This window comes from Castor canadensis, chromosome 12 (assembly GCF_047511655.1).
Source record: "Castor canadensis chromosome 12, mCasCan1.hap1v2, whole genome shotgun sequence".
Lineage (NCBI taxonomy): Eukaryota > Metazoa > Chordata > Mammalia > Rodentia > Castoridae > Castor > Castor canadensis.
Window position 1 is genome coordinate 106,578,363 of NC_133397.1, and position 17,181 is coordinate 106,595,543.

The 17,181-nt window shown below is 40.9% G+C and overlaps 1 protein-coding gene across 3 annotated transcripts in view; it reads left to right on the top strand.

The window, feature by feature from the left end:
- Vtcn1 (V-set domain containing T cell activation inhibitor 1) overlaps positions 1 to 16,887 on the top strand; it is a 65,166-nt gene extending 48,279 nt beyond the window's left edge. For 2 of the 3 annotated variants that reach the window (XM_074050669.1, XM_074050670.1), the window contains exons 3-6: positions 3,710 to 4,057; positions 7,364 to 7,642; positions 9,816 to 9,985; positions 12,237 to 16,887. In XM_074050669.1, the coding sequence (XP_073906770.1) occupies positions 3,710 to 4,057; positions 7,364 to 7,642; positions 9,816 to 9,940 (752 nt within the window). In that variant the 3' untranslated portion in view covers positions 9,941 to 9,985; positions 12,237 to 16,887. The remainder of the gene's footprint in view (positions 1 to 3,709; positions 4,058 to 7,363; positions 7,643 to 9,815; positions 9,986 to 12,236) is intronic. The other variant, XR_012439890.1, reaches the window with a different exon arrangement.
- The last annotated feature ends 294 nt before the right edge of the window (positions 16,888 to 17,181 follow it).

Sequence of the window (17,181 nt, forward strand, 5' to 3'; positions counted from 1 at the left end):
GTTAGACCACGCTGCATGATGCTTCCTGAGCTGGTGTTCATTTGTCAAGTTTGATTATACAGTTTTTTGTGAGGATATTTACATTCTGCTGCTTGCATATTAAATTTCATTTTAGCACTTTTGACCATTGTTTATTATCTTAACAAATAATTACTTATTGACTGCTTTCTGAGTGCAAAACAATGGCTAGTTTCTCATGGTCGAAATAAGTTCTCACTGGCTTTTATTCCTTCTCTTTATTTGATATGGGGAGGGAAAACTTAAACAACATTATACTCATCCCATCTGCTACATCATTAATGACTAAAACCTGCAGCAGGTCCCTGGGCACTGCACAACTGCCTGCTTTCTACTGCTAAGTTCTCTAGGAGATACTTCAGTGACTTCCCTACTTGTGGGTCCAAGGCCAACACATTAAAATTAACCCAGTAACACAATTACTAAACTAAGATATGTCATTATCATTTCATTTTCTCCATAAACTGTGCTAATTACGTATTTTTCTGAAAAGGTATTTTTTTAATTCAACTGTCATGGCACTTTATAAACGACAATCAAATTTACCCTGACTCTTACAGAGTTACACTTGAGAATCTCAGTGTGTTTTTAGTGCCTTCTTTTTCACCGGCTCACATTTCCTCCAAAATTTAGAGGTGGTATCTGCCACTGGTCCCTTGCTCTTGGAATGGATAGATGATCTCAAACCATGCTTTGATTTCTAGTTTCTCCACTTCTTCATGCACTCAGAAAATACCTTTTTCTCTGTGGAAGCATAGCTCTTGGCACTATAAGCTGTGTAGATATGACTGAGACAGTCTCTTCCCTTGAAAACGCTTACAAATTAGTACAAGATGTAGACTGAAAGCAAGGTGGAGGAAGACAGCTGTCAGGAGACAGGCAAAGGAAGATGTTCAGAGAGAGCAGATCTGCAAAGTTTGTCCTGACAGAGTAAAAGAAGTCTTCCTGGAAGGCCTGCCATCCAAACGGATTTGAACATGAGCAGAATGCGGATGACTGGTGATAAAGGAGAATTGTAGGAAGTGGAGGGTTGAGAAGGTGCACAGTGAAACTCTACAACCCAGGCTACCCTGGGGTGCCTTGGATCGCCATCTGTCAAGTAAAAATAACTGAAAAGCAAACTGAATCTTTAAAGCAGTGTTCAAGAAAATGCCAAGGCAGGAGACATGGGTGCACCACATTCGTATCACACAGCAAAAATGTCACGTTGTCCACTTTCACAGTCTCCTCTCTGAATCTCCCACATGACTGGCTATCGTTGTAGCTGCTCCCAAAGTTTCTTGTTTAACGTTCTCTCAAGCCTCTAAAACATCCTCCTAACCCAGTGTGGGCACGTGGTTTTGTTTCCTCTGCCTCGTTTTCTAGCTATAATTTTTCTTCTATCAGCAGCTCTCTGTTCTTTCTGATACAAATCCATCTAGCTCAGCTTCTTCAGTTTTATGTCTCATTCATTACCCTCCACTATTTCATAAAGGTCGAGGAGTCAATTAGACAACCCCAGCCCTAATGGATTAGAAGACAGGTGCCAAAGACATCCCTGTGTTCAGAACGGTCACCTCTTATATTGGAAAAAAGAAAAATATTCTCTGTGCATGTATTTTCAGTTGAAAGCAGAGTCAACAAATCATTTTCTATAGATAGACAGAGCGAACTATGAAAGAATGCAGGAGGAGATAAAGCTGCTAAGGTAGCAATAAAATCCAGTATCTGTGAGGCATTTGTTGTGGGCCAGGCTGTTTGGTTTGGAAGGCCATGTTGGGAAATCTGAACTTTATTCCAGAGCGCTTAGCCATGGAAGATTAGTGATTAGAAAATAGACATGTAGCCAGGCGCCAGTGGCTCACACCTGTAATCCTAACTCCTCAGGGGGCAGAGATCAGGAGGATCACAGTTCAAGGCCAGCCTGGGAAAATAATTTGAGAGACCCTATCTCGAAAATATCCAACACAAAAAAAGGCTAGCAGAGTGACTCTAGCAAAGGTGAGACCCTGAGTTCAAGCCCCAGTACTGCCAAAAAAAGAGAGAGAGAAAGAGAAGAAAAAGAGAGAAAGAGAGAGAGAACAGACATGTTATTCATCTGTCATGCACAAGGCCCTTGGTTCAATTCCCAGCACTGCTAAGAAAAAAAAAAAAAGGAAAAGAAAATAAAGCACAGGTTTACCTATGTGTGGCTCATTCCTGTAATCCCAGCTACTTGGGAGGTGAAGATAAAAGGACTGAAGACCAGATCGGGAAAAATGTTTAGAGACCCTACCTCAACAAATAAGCTGACACGGTAACATGTTTGTAATGCCAGCTACTCAAGATGTAAAGGTAGGAGGACTGAGGTCTGAGGCTGGTCCAGACAAAAGCAGGAGACCCTATTGGAAAAACAAGCTGGGGTCATGGCTCAAGTAGTAGAGCCTGCCTAGCAAGCTTGAGGCCTTGAGTTCAAACCCCAGCACTGAAAGAAAGAAAGGAAGGAAGGAAAGAAGAAAGAAAAAGTTCAAGTTGTACTTTAAGAAGTCCTACCTATAAGATTGATACCTATAAAATGAATGAGATGAGGATGAAAGGTAGGAATGCCAATAAGGAAGCTGAAAAGTCCAGGTGAGATGTGCTCAGGACCATCACGGTGAACTCCTTTGGCTGCAAGGAAAGGAGGCTTGCGCAGGGCATCTTACAGTATTTGTATAAGGGATATGCAGAGATGGGGATGGATAAAGACATGAACACCTTCAGGATCCAAGACAGCTCTTGGGATGGTGGACTTTCTCCATCTTTCTCCATGGTCTGTCTCTCCCCCACACCTTTTGTGTCTGCTCCATGCTACTGTCGGGCTCCAATGCCATCCTCTTCTTACCTCATATTTACACAGGAGAAGTAGTCTCTGAAGGAAATTCAATTAACTAAATTACCTTAGCTGGTGTTCTCTGTCAATGGCTTCCAGTGCACACAGAACAAGTGTCACAAAGATCCTTCCCTGACTGGATGGGCTGTCATCTGGACAACTGGGGAAGAGGGTGGTTGGGTTAGATGGGAGGAGGTAGTTTCTATGTTGGACCAAAATTCAACTGAATTCAACCATTCTTCTTTATGTTATAGCTGACATCATAACCTCAACTTATATACTTATAATTAAAAACTCACTTATCTTCTCCAGGACTTGGTTGCTTCATCACTTTAGAATTTAGTGTTCCTCAGAATCCCTAGCTACACTGAGTAAACATGAAGTTTCATTTTGTGTCACTTCTAGTTAACTAATAATAATAACACTGCATGTGTAATTACAGCTTGGGAATCAAGTTCACATCCATTGGATTTGATCCCCACAAAACCCCTTAAGATAGATAATACAGATATTATCACCTTCATTTTTCTGAGATTCAGAGAGGTTACATTCAAGGTCACACAGCTATTAAAAAACAAATCCAAGTTTTAAAACACTGTGTCCAGTGTGTTTTCCTCTTGCAGACACTCAAGATTGGGTTGCTTGGTCTTACAAAAGCTTCTGTGCATGGCAGATCTGCTGTAGAAATCAAAATTATTGTCTTCCTGCTCTTTCCATCCTTGCCTTCCTTTTTAACAAATGCTTTTGTTCTTCTATATTTCTAGTTTATCACAGAAATCTGTTTGGCCTTTATTAATGAAGGGCTGGGTTGTAGAAATTTCAAGACTTTCTTGGCATTGATCCTTACTTCCTGAATTGCAGGGAAACACTCCATTACAGTCACTACTTTCACCTCAGCCGGAAACATCGGAGAGGATGGAATCCTGAGCTGCACTTTTGAACCTGATATCAAATTTAATGATATTGTGATACAGTGGCTGAAGGAAGGCATCATGGGCTTGGTCCATGAGTTCAAAGCAGGCAGAGATGACCTCTCACACCAGCACGAAATGTTCAGAGGCCGGACATCTGTGTTTGCAGATCAAGTGATAGTTGGCAATGCCTCTCTGAGGCTGAAAAATGTGCAACTCACAGATGCTGGCACCTACCAGTGTTACATCATCACTTCCAAAGGCAAGGGTAATGCTAATCTTGAGTATAAAACTGGAGGTGAGTTTCTTCTAGAGAAAGAGAGAAAGAAAGCTGATGTTGTGCTTGTGAATGACCAATATCAGAGTCTCTCCCAATTCTGTTAGTAGCCATCTTGGCATTATGCCTAAGACTCACACCAAAACCCCAAAAGTAGCCCACTATAATACTGGGACTTAAAATCTTTTCTCCTAGATGCTCACCTTTTCTGAATTTCCAGGTATATTCCCTAATTCCCTAAGATATCTTACCAAAATAAATGTAGTCTCTTTATGGTAGGCCCTGTCATTGCTGATAAGAGAAGCTTATAAACTGGGTGTGGTGGAATGCCTATAATCCCAGCACTGGGGAGGTGGAGGCAGGAAGATTGTGAGTTCAAGTCCAGCCTGAGCTACATAGCAAGAGCCTGTGTCAAAAACAATGACAGTGGTAGGATAGGAGGGAGGAAATGGAGAAAGAGAGAGAGAAAGAGGAAGAGAGAGAAAGAGAGAGCCTATAATCTGACCTGGGATGTTTCTGTGCTGATTAGGCCCATGCAACATCTGCAGTGAGGACCTCCAGAGCCTTATGACAGTGGAACCAATTTTAGAGAAGTTCAAAGGGACTACCAAAACAATACTGCCCTATAAACTCTATAGTACCCCCAGAGAAATCTACCCTCTCTTGTTAACCCAATCTAATGTAAGTTTTCTGAATTTAGGTCCAATGGACCCGGATAGATACAGTGGAGAATATAAAGAGGAAGTTTTTTTTTAACATAAAAAAGATAATTGTCTCTCCTCTTGCAGAGCTCCTAGTGTAAACCTTATAGCATTAGAGGTCAGTACAAGGATAAAAATTGGTAAAGGTATCAAGTGCTCTAAGAGAAAGATAGTGTTATATTCAGGGGTTTAGAGGAAGAGAAATCACATCCAAATGCACATGAGGGGAAGGACAGGAAAACCCAAGGAGTGAGAGGAGCCTTGAAGGAAAGGCCCTCGCCTAGCTGAACCAGTCTGCATAAACCTTTCTTGAGCACTTCATAACATGAACATGTAATGTTCAAAGTAGATCTAGACCTGGAGAGTCCAGATCAGGAGTCAGACCTGGAGAAGCATGGTAGCCTAGGTGAAATAACCTCTCTGAGCCTGGTTTCTTCATTTTAAGAAGAGAATTAATGGAATCCTGTCAAAGGGACACTGGGACCAACTAAAAGAGCTTCCAATGGCAAAGCTGAAACAATTTAAACCACAAATAAGATAGTATTCAATTACAACTCAAGTTATAAAGTCAATGCATGAATCCATACTTATATAAAGAAATGATGAAAATAAAATAAATCTTCCTTACAGATGAATTACAAGTAATTTATTTATTTAGCTCTCCCCCCTCCCACCCTACTCAATGTATGTTGGAGTAGTGAAGTCCAGCCTCAAAAGAAACTCATAAACTCTGCCTCCGCCAGGTGATCGAGGTTACTGTCCCCTGTGAGCAGTCATGTAGATAGCAGCACAAGCCTTCTAAGACAGTGTGATGAGAAGGAACATTTGCCTCCTACAATCTTTGTCTCCAAAACCCATAACCTCAGTCTAATCATGAGAAAAACATCAGATTAATTCCAATAAAGGGGCATCCTACAAAATACTTGACCAGTTCTACTCAAGGCTATCAGGCTATAACACAGAAAGATTGAGAGAATGTTACAGACCACCAGAAGAACCCAAGGAGGCATAATGACTAAAAGCATTCTGGAATCCTAGATAGGAAACTCAAACAGAAAAGGGACATTGTGGGAAAACTGGTGAAATACAAATAAAGTCTGGAGTTTAGTTAATAGTAACATACCAGTGATGGTTTCTCAGTTTGTTTGTTTATTTGTTCAGTACTGGGTCTTGAACTCAGGGCCTGCACCTTGAGTCACTCCACCAGCCCTCTTTTTCGATGGGTTTTTCTGAAATAGGGTCTCTCAAACTATTTGCCTGGTCTGGCTTCAAACTGTGGTCCTCCTGATCTCAGCCTCCTGAGTAGCTAGGATTTCTATGGTTTCTCAGTTTTGAAAAAAGTATAATGGTTATTTAAGATACTAATATCCCAGAAAACTAGATGAGGAGTTTATAGACTATCTCTCTGTACTATCTTTTCCACTTTCATGTAAATCTAAAATTATTCCCCAAATTAAACTTCTTTATAGAGGGGTATATTTATATAGGTATTGATCAGGTTATTGTGAGTATCAAATGAAATAGTGTCTGGAATATAGTTCTGGCACAAGTACACCCTCCATGAATGGTGGCTCATTGTCACATACACTCAGTTTCCCACATCATGTCCCAGGAGTTGTTCCCTACCTCCTCCAAGCATGTGTCTTGAGTTGCCTGTAGGATAACAGGCTCATCCCTCTCATTCCTTTTGCACTCTCCCAGTACTAGTCCAATCCTAAGCAAAAGAAGATGCTAATAAATTAATAAATTATTTGTTGCCATTTTGGCTTTAATAAGAAGTCCAGACCTTAACACTTTTCTACAAGTATCTCTCTGCCTAGATATAGAGAAAAGACAGTCTTAATTTCAAAATGTAGTTACCTTAGTGAGGAGAATTCTCTTAGAAGAAAAATAAATATCTATTTCTCTTCCTGGGTACAAGGGCTGTAAGTCTCCACCCAAGCAAACTCCAAATTCCCATGCTAACAAGGCCTGTGTATGGAATTTCTGTGGGTGACAGGCAAATGATCTTTTTTTTTCTCCCTCTCCCGCTTCACCTTAACTTTATCCTTCAGGCTGAAAAATCCATAAAATCCAGAAGGCTTCCCAGGTTCCCAGGAAAATGCCCAATTTTCCTAAGGACCAGGACCTTTTATAGTCACTGGAGCTCCTTTTACTTAAAGAAAGTTATATACTTCAGCAATAGCACATCTGAAACTAAGGTCTTTGGAGGTAGTGATATTGGCCAAGGGGCTGTGATATCTATAGCAATCCAAGGAGCAAATCATGATTTGTGTCTACACTACAATGGGCCATACAGAAACAGTACCCTTTGGTACTACTGAGTCATTTTGATGATGGAAGCGATCGTTGTGTGTTTTTTTTTTTATTCATATGTGCATACAACGTTTGGGTCATTTCTCCCCCCTCCCCCCACCCCTTCCCTTACCCCCCCACCCCCTCGCTACCCGGCAGAAACTATTTTGCCCTTATCTCTAATTTTGTTAAAGAGAGAATATAAGCAATAATAGGAAGGACCAAGGGTTTTTGCTAATTGAGATAAGGATCATTGTGTTTTTAAAACCTACCATTTCAAGGCCATATTATCTTACCTGCTTGACCTTGACTTTTGCCCTTTCACCTGTAGCCTTCAGCATGCCAGAGATCAATGTGGACTATAATGACAGTTCAGAGAGCTTGCGTTGTGAGGCTCCCCGATGGTTCCCCCAGCCCACAGTGGCATGGGCATCCCAAGTTGACCATGGAGCCAACTTCTCAGAAGTCTCCAACACCAGCTTTGAGCTGAACTCTGAGAATGTGACTATGAAGGTTGTGTCCGTGCTCTACAATGTCACCATCAACAACACATACTCTTGTATGATTGAAAACAACATTGCCAAAGCCACGGGGGATATCAAAGTGACAGGTAGGTTTCTTAATGCTTTAATTTCCCATGGTACTAAGGATGGAACCCAGGGTCTTATGTAAGCTAGGCAAGCACTCTACCATTGAGCTATACCCCCATCCCTCGCCATGGTTCTTGTATGGGCTCAATGGGCAGAAAATAGTATCTAAATTAAAATCTAATTTATTTGACATATATTATATACCAGGGCTGGAAAATATCTAGCATCCTTTAGAGACCTTGATCACAATTCCAGTTGGGATTGCGTTATGTAATAGAAAAGCCAACACGGTACAATATTTATAGCATATACATTAAAAGTGGTGACTAGCTTCATCTCGTACGCCTTCTCACTGGTTTCCTGGAGGGCAGTGTTTAGGATTCTGAGGCTCTAACTCAACAGGACCTACTTTGCTTTAGTAGTGAGGAAGTGTTGACATCTTTAATATATTTGGCTATATACTACGTCCTAAGTTCCCCAAACTGGTTGGGTTCTAACCTGCCCGTGAAAGAGGTTTTAAATCTAAACACTGAAGATAGAAACTCTGGCCTCGTCTTATTCAGCCCTCATGGGACCAACTAATGATCTCACTAATACTGGCTCAGGAAGATCTGAAAGCTCTTGATTGAACTTGCTTCCAAGCACACTAGCTGAGAATTGGCCCAACACCTTTATCTCCTTGCAATGCATACAAAACCTAGGGGTTGACCTACTGTCAATAAAATACACAGACTAAATTATGACTTTTAAACCCATCCCTCCTGAAACTAAACTGAATTCCAACGGTACGGGAAGAAGTTTGTCAGGAAAATCCCAGGCCCAATGTTTAGCACATTACCCTGAAACATGACAGGTTTGGGGGAGAAACTACGTCCCTATTCCACGTAAGGAGAAGGGGTCTTCCATATATGTAACCTTTTAGCCTCTCTCTTCCTCCCGCTTTCATTCCTTTCCAGAGGAAGATGAACTAATTTATCATTGGTGAGTATATTAGGAGAAGCTGAACATGTGTAGCTCAGCCCCTTCTTTCCTCCTTTTTTCTTTAGCCAACTTTCTTTAGTAGATATTCTGCTATTTCCCAACCATCAGTTTTTCAGAGGTAGAATCTTCCCCAGCAGAAGGAAGCCCACTCCAGTTGGGTTCTCTCTGTCACTGTAGACAGCCCACTTATCTGCCTACAAAGTGTCATCTTTTATTATCAGACTTTTCAGCAATAAAGGTGATGTTTTGGTTTTCTAATTACCTGCCTGTTTTTGTCCTGCTCTTTAATTGGCTCAGAGCTAAGCTGGGAGGAGGGTGTTATTTATTGGATTCCTTTGAATCCCAACTGGAGGTACTCAAAAATATTTGCTAAGCAATCATGCTTTTAACTGTCATATTTAGTAAAGTAGCTACCGTAAATCTGAATGTGTAACTCAGGACAGAGTTAAGCCAAGGAAGTAGATTTGTAAGTGAGAAGCATGGGAGTTAATGCTTTCCAGATCTGAGTGGGTTACTGTTACTGTTGTGTTTATAGATAACACTCATTGAGTGCTTACTGTATGCCAGGCAATGTCCTAAGTATCTTATGTGTATCCACTCACTAATCCCCATAATAACTCTCTGAAGTAGGTTCTTACTTCAGCCTTATTTTAGAGAAGAAGAACTTGGAGCAATTGTACAACGAGTACAACTTGCCTAAAGTCACACAGCTAATAAGTGACAGAGCTGAAATGAACTAAATGAATTGGATCATCCTGGAAGAAAACAGTGCAAAAGAAAAGTAATTTCATTTCTTCACTTCTACCTTTCTCTACTTCAAAATGAAAACAATAATTCCTTATCACTTTATAGAGGTACTATTACAGCTAATGACACAGAACCTTAAAGCACACTGCCTAGAGGAAAAATGTGTCCAAAACAGCCATGACTGTTTGGGTAGCCTATTCTTTATGTGGTAACCAATAAGAATTTCTTTACTGGTATAGTTTTCTATTTTGTTGAGTGCTCACTGGAGTGCATCACAAACCGGAACTTCCTCTGAAGAAAGGGAAAACTCTGTTTTTAAGTCAGGTAGGGAAAGGGTTCACAACTGCCTGTGGTAGGAACAACTTGCTCTGTTTTTCAGGTACTTTTTCATTGCTGGCCAGTCATGTGAAAAGGATCTCCACCTTCTCCTATGTGACTCTGGACCTTATTTCTCTCCCTTTACAGACTCTGAGATCAAAAGGCGGAGTCAACTACAGCTGCTGAACTCAAAGGCTTCCATGGGTGTTTCTTTTTTCTTTGCCGTCTGCTGGACACTCCTGCCTATCTCCACTTACCTGATGCTAAAATAATGTGCCTTGGCCACACAAACATGTGCAAAGTTATTGGTACAACAGGTAATATAAGTCACAAAAGGTATAGTAGATCAGGTGTGTGTGTGCTTGTGTTACTAACAAGAGTCAAGCACCCTTCAGCATCAGCTACAGACAGAAACAGGGAGAAGCTGGGCAGGGACTATTTCCATTTGTTTTGTGAAAGGTGATCATTTGTTAGTATTAATGAAGAGCAGAGACCTCATTGACAAACTAATAGGAAAACTAACTCTGTACAGTTCAAATAATTGTGTAAATTCAAATACCTTTCCATTTACTGAGTCACTAATGAAGGCAAAAATATCTTATTAAGGAGAAAGAGATGTTTAGCCTTGACTAATTACCCAGAATTTCACTGTTATTTACAAAGCATAATCACTTACATAAATGACTGCCCTACTTCCACTCCTCCAACTTGGGCCCTGTTGTCAGGGGGTAGGCAGATGACTCACCAGCTTAGCCCTCCTGCTGAGAATTCTCATTCTCACTTCAGTTCTCTGACTCCAATTTTTGTTAGAATATTTTCTTCTAAATATTCTACTACATATAAAATTTATCTAAAACCAAGCTCATGGAGTTCTAGTCAGCCCACCCACATTATTTAGTGGCATCCCCACCAAGTCTGAGGCCCACATTCTAGTTATTTTTATCTTCCCTCTCTGTCATGCCAATTTGTCCCCCGCTCCATACCATTTCCCATGTTGCCTCTCAGATTGATCCTAATTCAGTTTTTGTCATCTCACAGCTAGACTAGTTCAAACCTTGCACAGGCTGGTGGTACACACCTATAATCTTAGCTACTTGGGAGGCAGAGATAGGAGGATCGTTGTCTGGGGACAGCCCCAGGCAAATGTGAGACCCTATCTAAAAAAAAAAAAGTAAAAAGGGCTGGGGGCATGGCTTAAGTAGTAGAACATTTTCTTAGCAAGTAGGATGTCATGAGTTCAAATCCCATTACCACCCAAAAACAAAACAAACAGTAATCTCCACCCCCAAAAAGCCCGTGTACTTAAACTCCTTCCTCTCCCTATTTCAGGTAATAGGAAATAAGATACCAGAATGAAAGTATTCCAACACTGTTTTCATCACAGCATTTCTTTACTCTGGAACCCAGAATGACTCTCTGGGCACTACTGTATCAAGATTAAAGTCCTTGGGGAAGGAACACTTCCTTCCCCAAACTGCTTCCTTTTCTTAACCATCTCCCTCCACTCTCTGGCCTTACTCTCTCACTCAGTGCCCCTTCCTGGAAATCTGCTCTTCTTTATGGCAATTCGTATCTAGGACTTTCTTTTATCCATTTCAGGAAAGGCTTCCTAGCTTAAGCCCTCTTTCCCAGGGGTCCTTGTATTCTACATTCCTGTGGCCTGTCTGTGTACTTTTCTTTGTATACATGTAGTCCTTAGGGACTCAGCTTAGAGTGTTAAGACCTTGAGGCAGGAAAAGATCTGTTGATCTGCTCCTTACTTCCTTCCTCTTCTTTTCCAAGTTCTTAATATAGTGCCATGCACAAAGCAGATTCTTTGTAAGGAAGTCCACCAGTTTCCATCACTTCCAATCATCCATAGTTGTAGAGGGAGATTTCCTCAACCTAACAGTTCCTTAGCGACCTCCCTAGTAGAAGAAGGAAAGTTTTCTTCTTTCCTTCATTCCCTTCAATGCTGTAAAGGAGTTTTTAATGACTTGTGACTAAATAATAAGACTTGTAAAACATAGGTTATTCACTTTACCTCACGTTACCTTTGGGCAATACTGTTCAGCCTTTTTTAAAAGTCCAGGCATACAAGTAAAGAACGACATTCACACACAGTAGACATAGGTTATGCACTATTACTCACCTAGCTGTACCTCTTTTCCCAAGAAAATAAGGAATAACAGATTTTTTTAAGTAAAAAAATAAAAGATCTGTATTTGAGAAACACAATATAACTGGTCATGACATTTTAAGTCACATGCACGCCCCTGGCTGGGAGCTGAGGCAGAAGTAATTTTTCCACCTCCACCCAGTAGTCTGCCATACTTTAGTTCCTATTTTCTCTGAGGACTTGTCTCTTCCCTGAAACTGTCATGGAATGATCCCTCAAGATGAGAGGTGAACTTAAGATTCAAGCCATCTCCCTTCTCTCAGCACCGCATGTGACCATGTGGCCATGATAGGACAACAGCAAAATACATTTCTAAACAGGACGTATACTCACCCAGTAGCAGAAAGACTCAGTTCTCAACAAATGTCTGCTGAGCACGTGTAATGGTATCTTACTACTGTTATTTTCAGAATCCCAGGAATCTACAAAATTATTTTGCCACAAGATATGACCTAGTTTTACAGTTCTGGTGGGAAATGAATTCATGTCTAGAAGTCTGGAGTCAACAAACAAGGACAAGAAACAAACAAACAAACAAAGGAACCCACCGAAGATTCCAACATGAGCAAAATGGACCTATCTCCAAAGATATTAGAAGCTGGGAAAGTAACTCATCTGAACTAGAAAAGTATGTTAAGGGTACTAAGTAAAATGCATGTGGAGAAAAGTATATTCCCATACCTCAGGGACCTCCCCTTCCCCATGAACTGCTGGAGAGAGAGAGGTTGGGACATTATTACCTCCGAATCCTTAGTTATGTGTACTGTAACGTTGCTCTGAGGAAGTTCCTTGATAGTTTCCGTCATCATATATTCCTGTCTTATATTCTGCAAATTAAACTGTAGTGTATACTGTAAGAAGCTGCTAATCAGATGCCACTTCACAACTCCGAGGTGGCTGCATTCCAGTGAAGAGTCAAATGCTTCACTTTTCATTAGGATGCTTTCAATGTGCCTTGGCTTCTCTTCCCCCTGACAAATGCCAAAGATGTGAAAAAAATTATCATAATTTTAGGGCAAACAAAGTAGCTGAGTGACACTGATTTTCTAAATAATCTGAGTACTTTCTTTTTTGGAAAAATGCCACTGTGCTTTTCAGATGATGTTGATTTGTGAATGGCCCAGGAAGGATCTCTCCCCATGTGGCATTATGTCATAATAAGGCTTGAGGTGTCTACTTCCTGTCCTGCATGGACAGCTATGACCTCAGCTTTCAACATCTACAGCATTGGGACTCAACTGGGGTGATTTTTGCCCCCCTCTAATCTTCCAGGTGATGTCTGGCAATGTCTGGAGACAATTTTGGTCATTATAACTAAAGGAAGTAGGAGGACAGGGCTCCTGGTATCTACTAGACAGAGTTCAGGGACGCTGCCCAACATCCTACCATGTGCAGAGCATCTCCCACAAGAAAGAATTATCCAGCTCCAATGTCAGTTGTGCCAAGGTTAACAAATCCTGATTTACAGTAGAAAAGGATCTAGAAAAGAGGAGAGCAAACAAGTCAGCTTCCTAAACGTGAGCATTGGCTCTGACTCTGGCTACTGCTTCAGTACAGAGAACCAGATCTTGCATTGCACAACCAGAATAACATCTTCCAATGAACAGAGTTAGCAAACCATGTGGGAAATCATGGTGAGATTATTTTCAACTACTTGTGCTTCTGTGTTTCTTTCCCTTCATTCTATCCTACAAACTAAGTTATGTAAAAAAAGCCAACCTAAGCTCTATCTCAAATTCTGTCACTCTGTATTTTAGATCTCAGGACCCTGTCTGGCCAAAATACAAATTAAGGTAACAAATGTGTACCCTCCTTGAAACACAGAGACTTCTAAGCTTTGCTTTTTTCTTTAGGGTGGTGGAGCTCAAACACAGGGCCTTACGCAAGTGCTCTACCCCAGAGCTACACCCCCAGCCTCGCAGAGACTTCTGAAAGAAAGCAGGGCAAGGACTCCTTGAAATGAGGCCCTGAGGAATGAAGCTTTGGTGAAAAAGAATGTTGTTTTGTTTACAGTCCTCACCCCACACTTCTCCTGTGCTGACCATTACTTCCTGGCACTTTGGTCACCATTTTTATGTTTTGTTATAGAAGACTTGGTTTTAGAGTTCTGAACACTCAAGAGAGTGATTAAATATACATTTCCTACATTGTGGTCTGCCTGATCTATCAAAGTAAGTGAGTGAAAGAGAAGAGGGATTAAAAAACCATGGAGCATGTTCTAAAGATTAGTTACCTAGAATATAAGAGGCCTTCCATAGATGTTCATTGAATGAATGGGAGGGAATAATGGAAGGCTTTGAGTATGGACTCAGTGTCTGGGTCTAGTTTCTTAAGGAAGTTCCTCTGAGCTTATACCAACAAGCTTAGTGTGTTTCCATCTGAGAAGATAGTGGTGGCACTAAGCTTGAGGCAGACAAATGTGGGAGAATGTTAATTTTAAAAAAAGACTCTTACTACAGTGGAATTATGATATCCTCAAGTTTTAGAGTTGGAGGAACCTCAAAATCATCTTTCTAGTCCTTTCATTTTTCAAATAGAGACCAGAGGCCCAGGGCCAAGTGTGGGTCACTGGTTACTGTCATGTTACATAACTTTCCAAGAGCCACACTGGTAAGTGACTAACACAATGAGGTACCAGATTGTAAGAAGACTTGTTTTAAGTATATAATGACCTCAATGTATGTATCAATTTGGAAAAGAGTGTGTAGGGGTCATTATTACATAATAAGTCTTCTGCTTTTGGTCTACTGATGATGTACTAATTCCTGTTCTCCCTCCAGCTGGTGAAGTCTCCACATGCAACTGGATGCTCTAGTTCAGACTGTCTTGCCATGTGTCTAAACTGCTTTGGCTGAATCATTCCCAGAAATTTCAATATGGAAGTCCTCAGTAAAAAGAAATAGTCAGAAAGCATAGCTATTTCCTTGAGATTCAACTACCCTCAAGATCCAGCCAAACCTTTTTCTCTTTCTGCATGATATTTGAAGTGATCCAACACACTTACTCCCATCTGTGCAATTTAGCACAAAATTACATTTTCATTTTCATTGTTGTGCACTTAGGTTCCCTTGAAAATGACAAAATGAGGATGGGGACCCAGACAGCCTTTGGAAGTTTGCTCTATGAAAGAGGGTCAAGTAAATATTCTCTGTGAAGGCTTGTTTGCTGATGGTGTCTGCTGGCCAGAGCAGTTAAGTCACAGCCTGGAAAGGGAGGTCTGTAGTTATCACTCCAGGAGCCCCCATCTACTAGAAGTCATGGATGTTCCAGAGACGTTATTGCCTGGTTCTTTTAAAGGCATGATTTTGATCTTCAGCTTTCTCTTTTCTCTCCAGTTCAAATCTAATTGTCTGGCCTAAAAGGCATCCTTAGCATTTTCAATTATAGGGTTATTTACTCAAAATTCTAAACATTATTTCAAACAAGAATTTTATGGATGCTTCATTCTCATACACTTTCCTTAGAACAAGCAAAAAGTGATGCTCAGCTAACCTACCCTATGAGCTGTTCATGGCAGACTGAGAGCATTTCCTTTTCTCTCTGGTCTTCCATATTTGTAATTACCAAACTTTATTTGTAACCATGAATGTATTATTACAGAGAGAACTACTAGGGTCTTGAAAGGTAGAATTCTAGGACCATATGGTACTTATTATGACCTTGATGAGATGGTTCAGGTAGCCATGTATGACTCCAGTGAGTCCAGGTATAGGTCCAGGTCTTGTATCTAGGCTAGGTGAGGCTTCGTCTGCAGCAGAGTGAGAGCATAAAGATAGCATTTTCTAGTAACCAAAGTCAAATCCTGTTAAATAAGGCTTTACGTGAACACCTCCCTTCACATTTTTTTCCCAATCAACTCTCCTCTAAGCCCTGTGTACTGCCCATCTTTCCACTGTTCTTTCCATCAATCCCTCAACCCCAATGTCCCCCATCCCCACCGCAAAAGATACTCCCTGGGATCTAGCTACACTTGAGAAAGTATTTTATCAACTGTCTCTAACTTAATGTACTTCTTTCCCATGGGGGTAAATCTTTACTTCATTAAAATAAAGCAGTAAGAATGAAGGATAAGATATCACAAAAATGTCAAATTAGTCAAAGATACTTGGAGTATCACAGGTTCACTGGTGAGTCTTGGTGAGGAGGTGGGGAATGCTTTTTAACAATATAGAAATACAGACCTTACCACCTTCATGCACCATTGCTGGAGTTAAGAATCACTGTGAAATATGAGATGTATTTGGAGAGAATGTTACTTACAAAAACATGTAACTACATTATATAGCTATGATGGAAGTCTGAGATCCATCAATGCAAACAGGAAAGGAAACCAATTCCTTGCTAGCTATCAAACATCATACTAAGTATCTCTCTCATTCAGTCCTTAACCTATAAGTGGGTATCCTTTGGCCCTAGTACCATCCCCACCACCATTTACACAAGAGAAACTAGGTCTTGAGAGGTTAAGTAAGACCCATGATCTCACAGTCAATAAGTTAACCAGAATTCAAATTTAAATCTATCCTCACAACCCATACTATTTTGGAAAGAGTACAAGCATGCGTAAAAGTGCTACATAAGGCATAAAACACATAAACACAGGCAATCATGTCATTATTTGTATTAAAGTATGAGACTTCACTGGGAACTTTGTCTTGTTGCTCTTTGGCTGTCTGTGAGGAGGAGGGGTCCTCTTCCTGGGGCCCACCACAATGATTCCTCAAAAGTGCTCAGGCCTTCCATGACACACAAAGGGGCTGGCAGTGAAACTGCAAGCCTTATCCAAACTCACTCCCAGGACACCATCTTGTGCTCCTCTAATGTCGTGGACAAGTGGATAAAGATGCGGGTGTATCAGGAAAATGCTTGGCTCCATTAAATTCCTCTCCTCACCTCTCTCACTCATAAGCTAGAGTATTCTACTTACCTTCTTTGGGGTCAGGCCTGAGTGCACTCTGAACAGAGTTTCTGTAGACAAAATTTATATTGGAGTCCTTGTCTAAACAGTACTTGCCTCATTTAGTAGTTGTGATGATTAAATGAGATAATTCATAAAAACCAGTTATTGCATTGCCTGCTATATTCTTTTGCTAAGGCTGCCATAACATAATACCATAGACAGGGTGAGTTAAATAACAGAAACTTGTTTTTTCATAGTTTGGAAGCCTAGAGGTTCAAGATCAAGGTGTTAGCAAGGTCTCTCTTTGTCTGATGGACAGCTGGTTTTTTGGGGGCAGTACTGCAGTTGAACTCAGGGCCTCATGCTTGCTAGGCTGGTACTCTTACTACTTGAGCCACTCTGCCAGCCTGCTCTGTGTGTGTGTTTGTGTGTGTGAGTGTGTGTGTGTGTGTGTG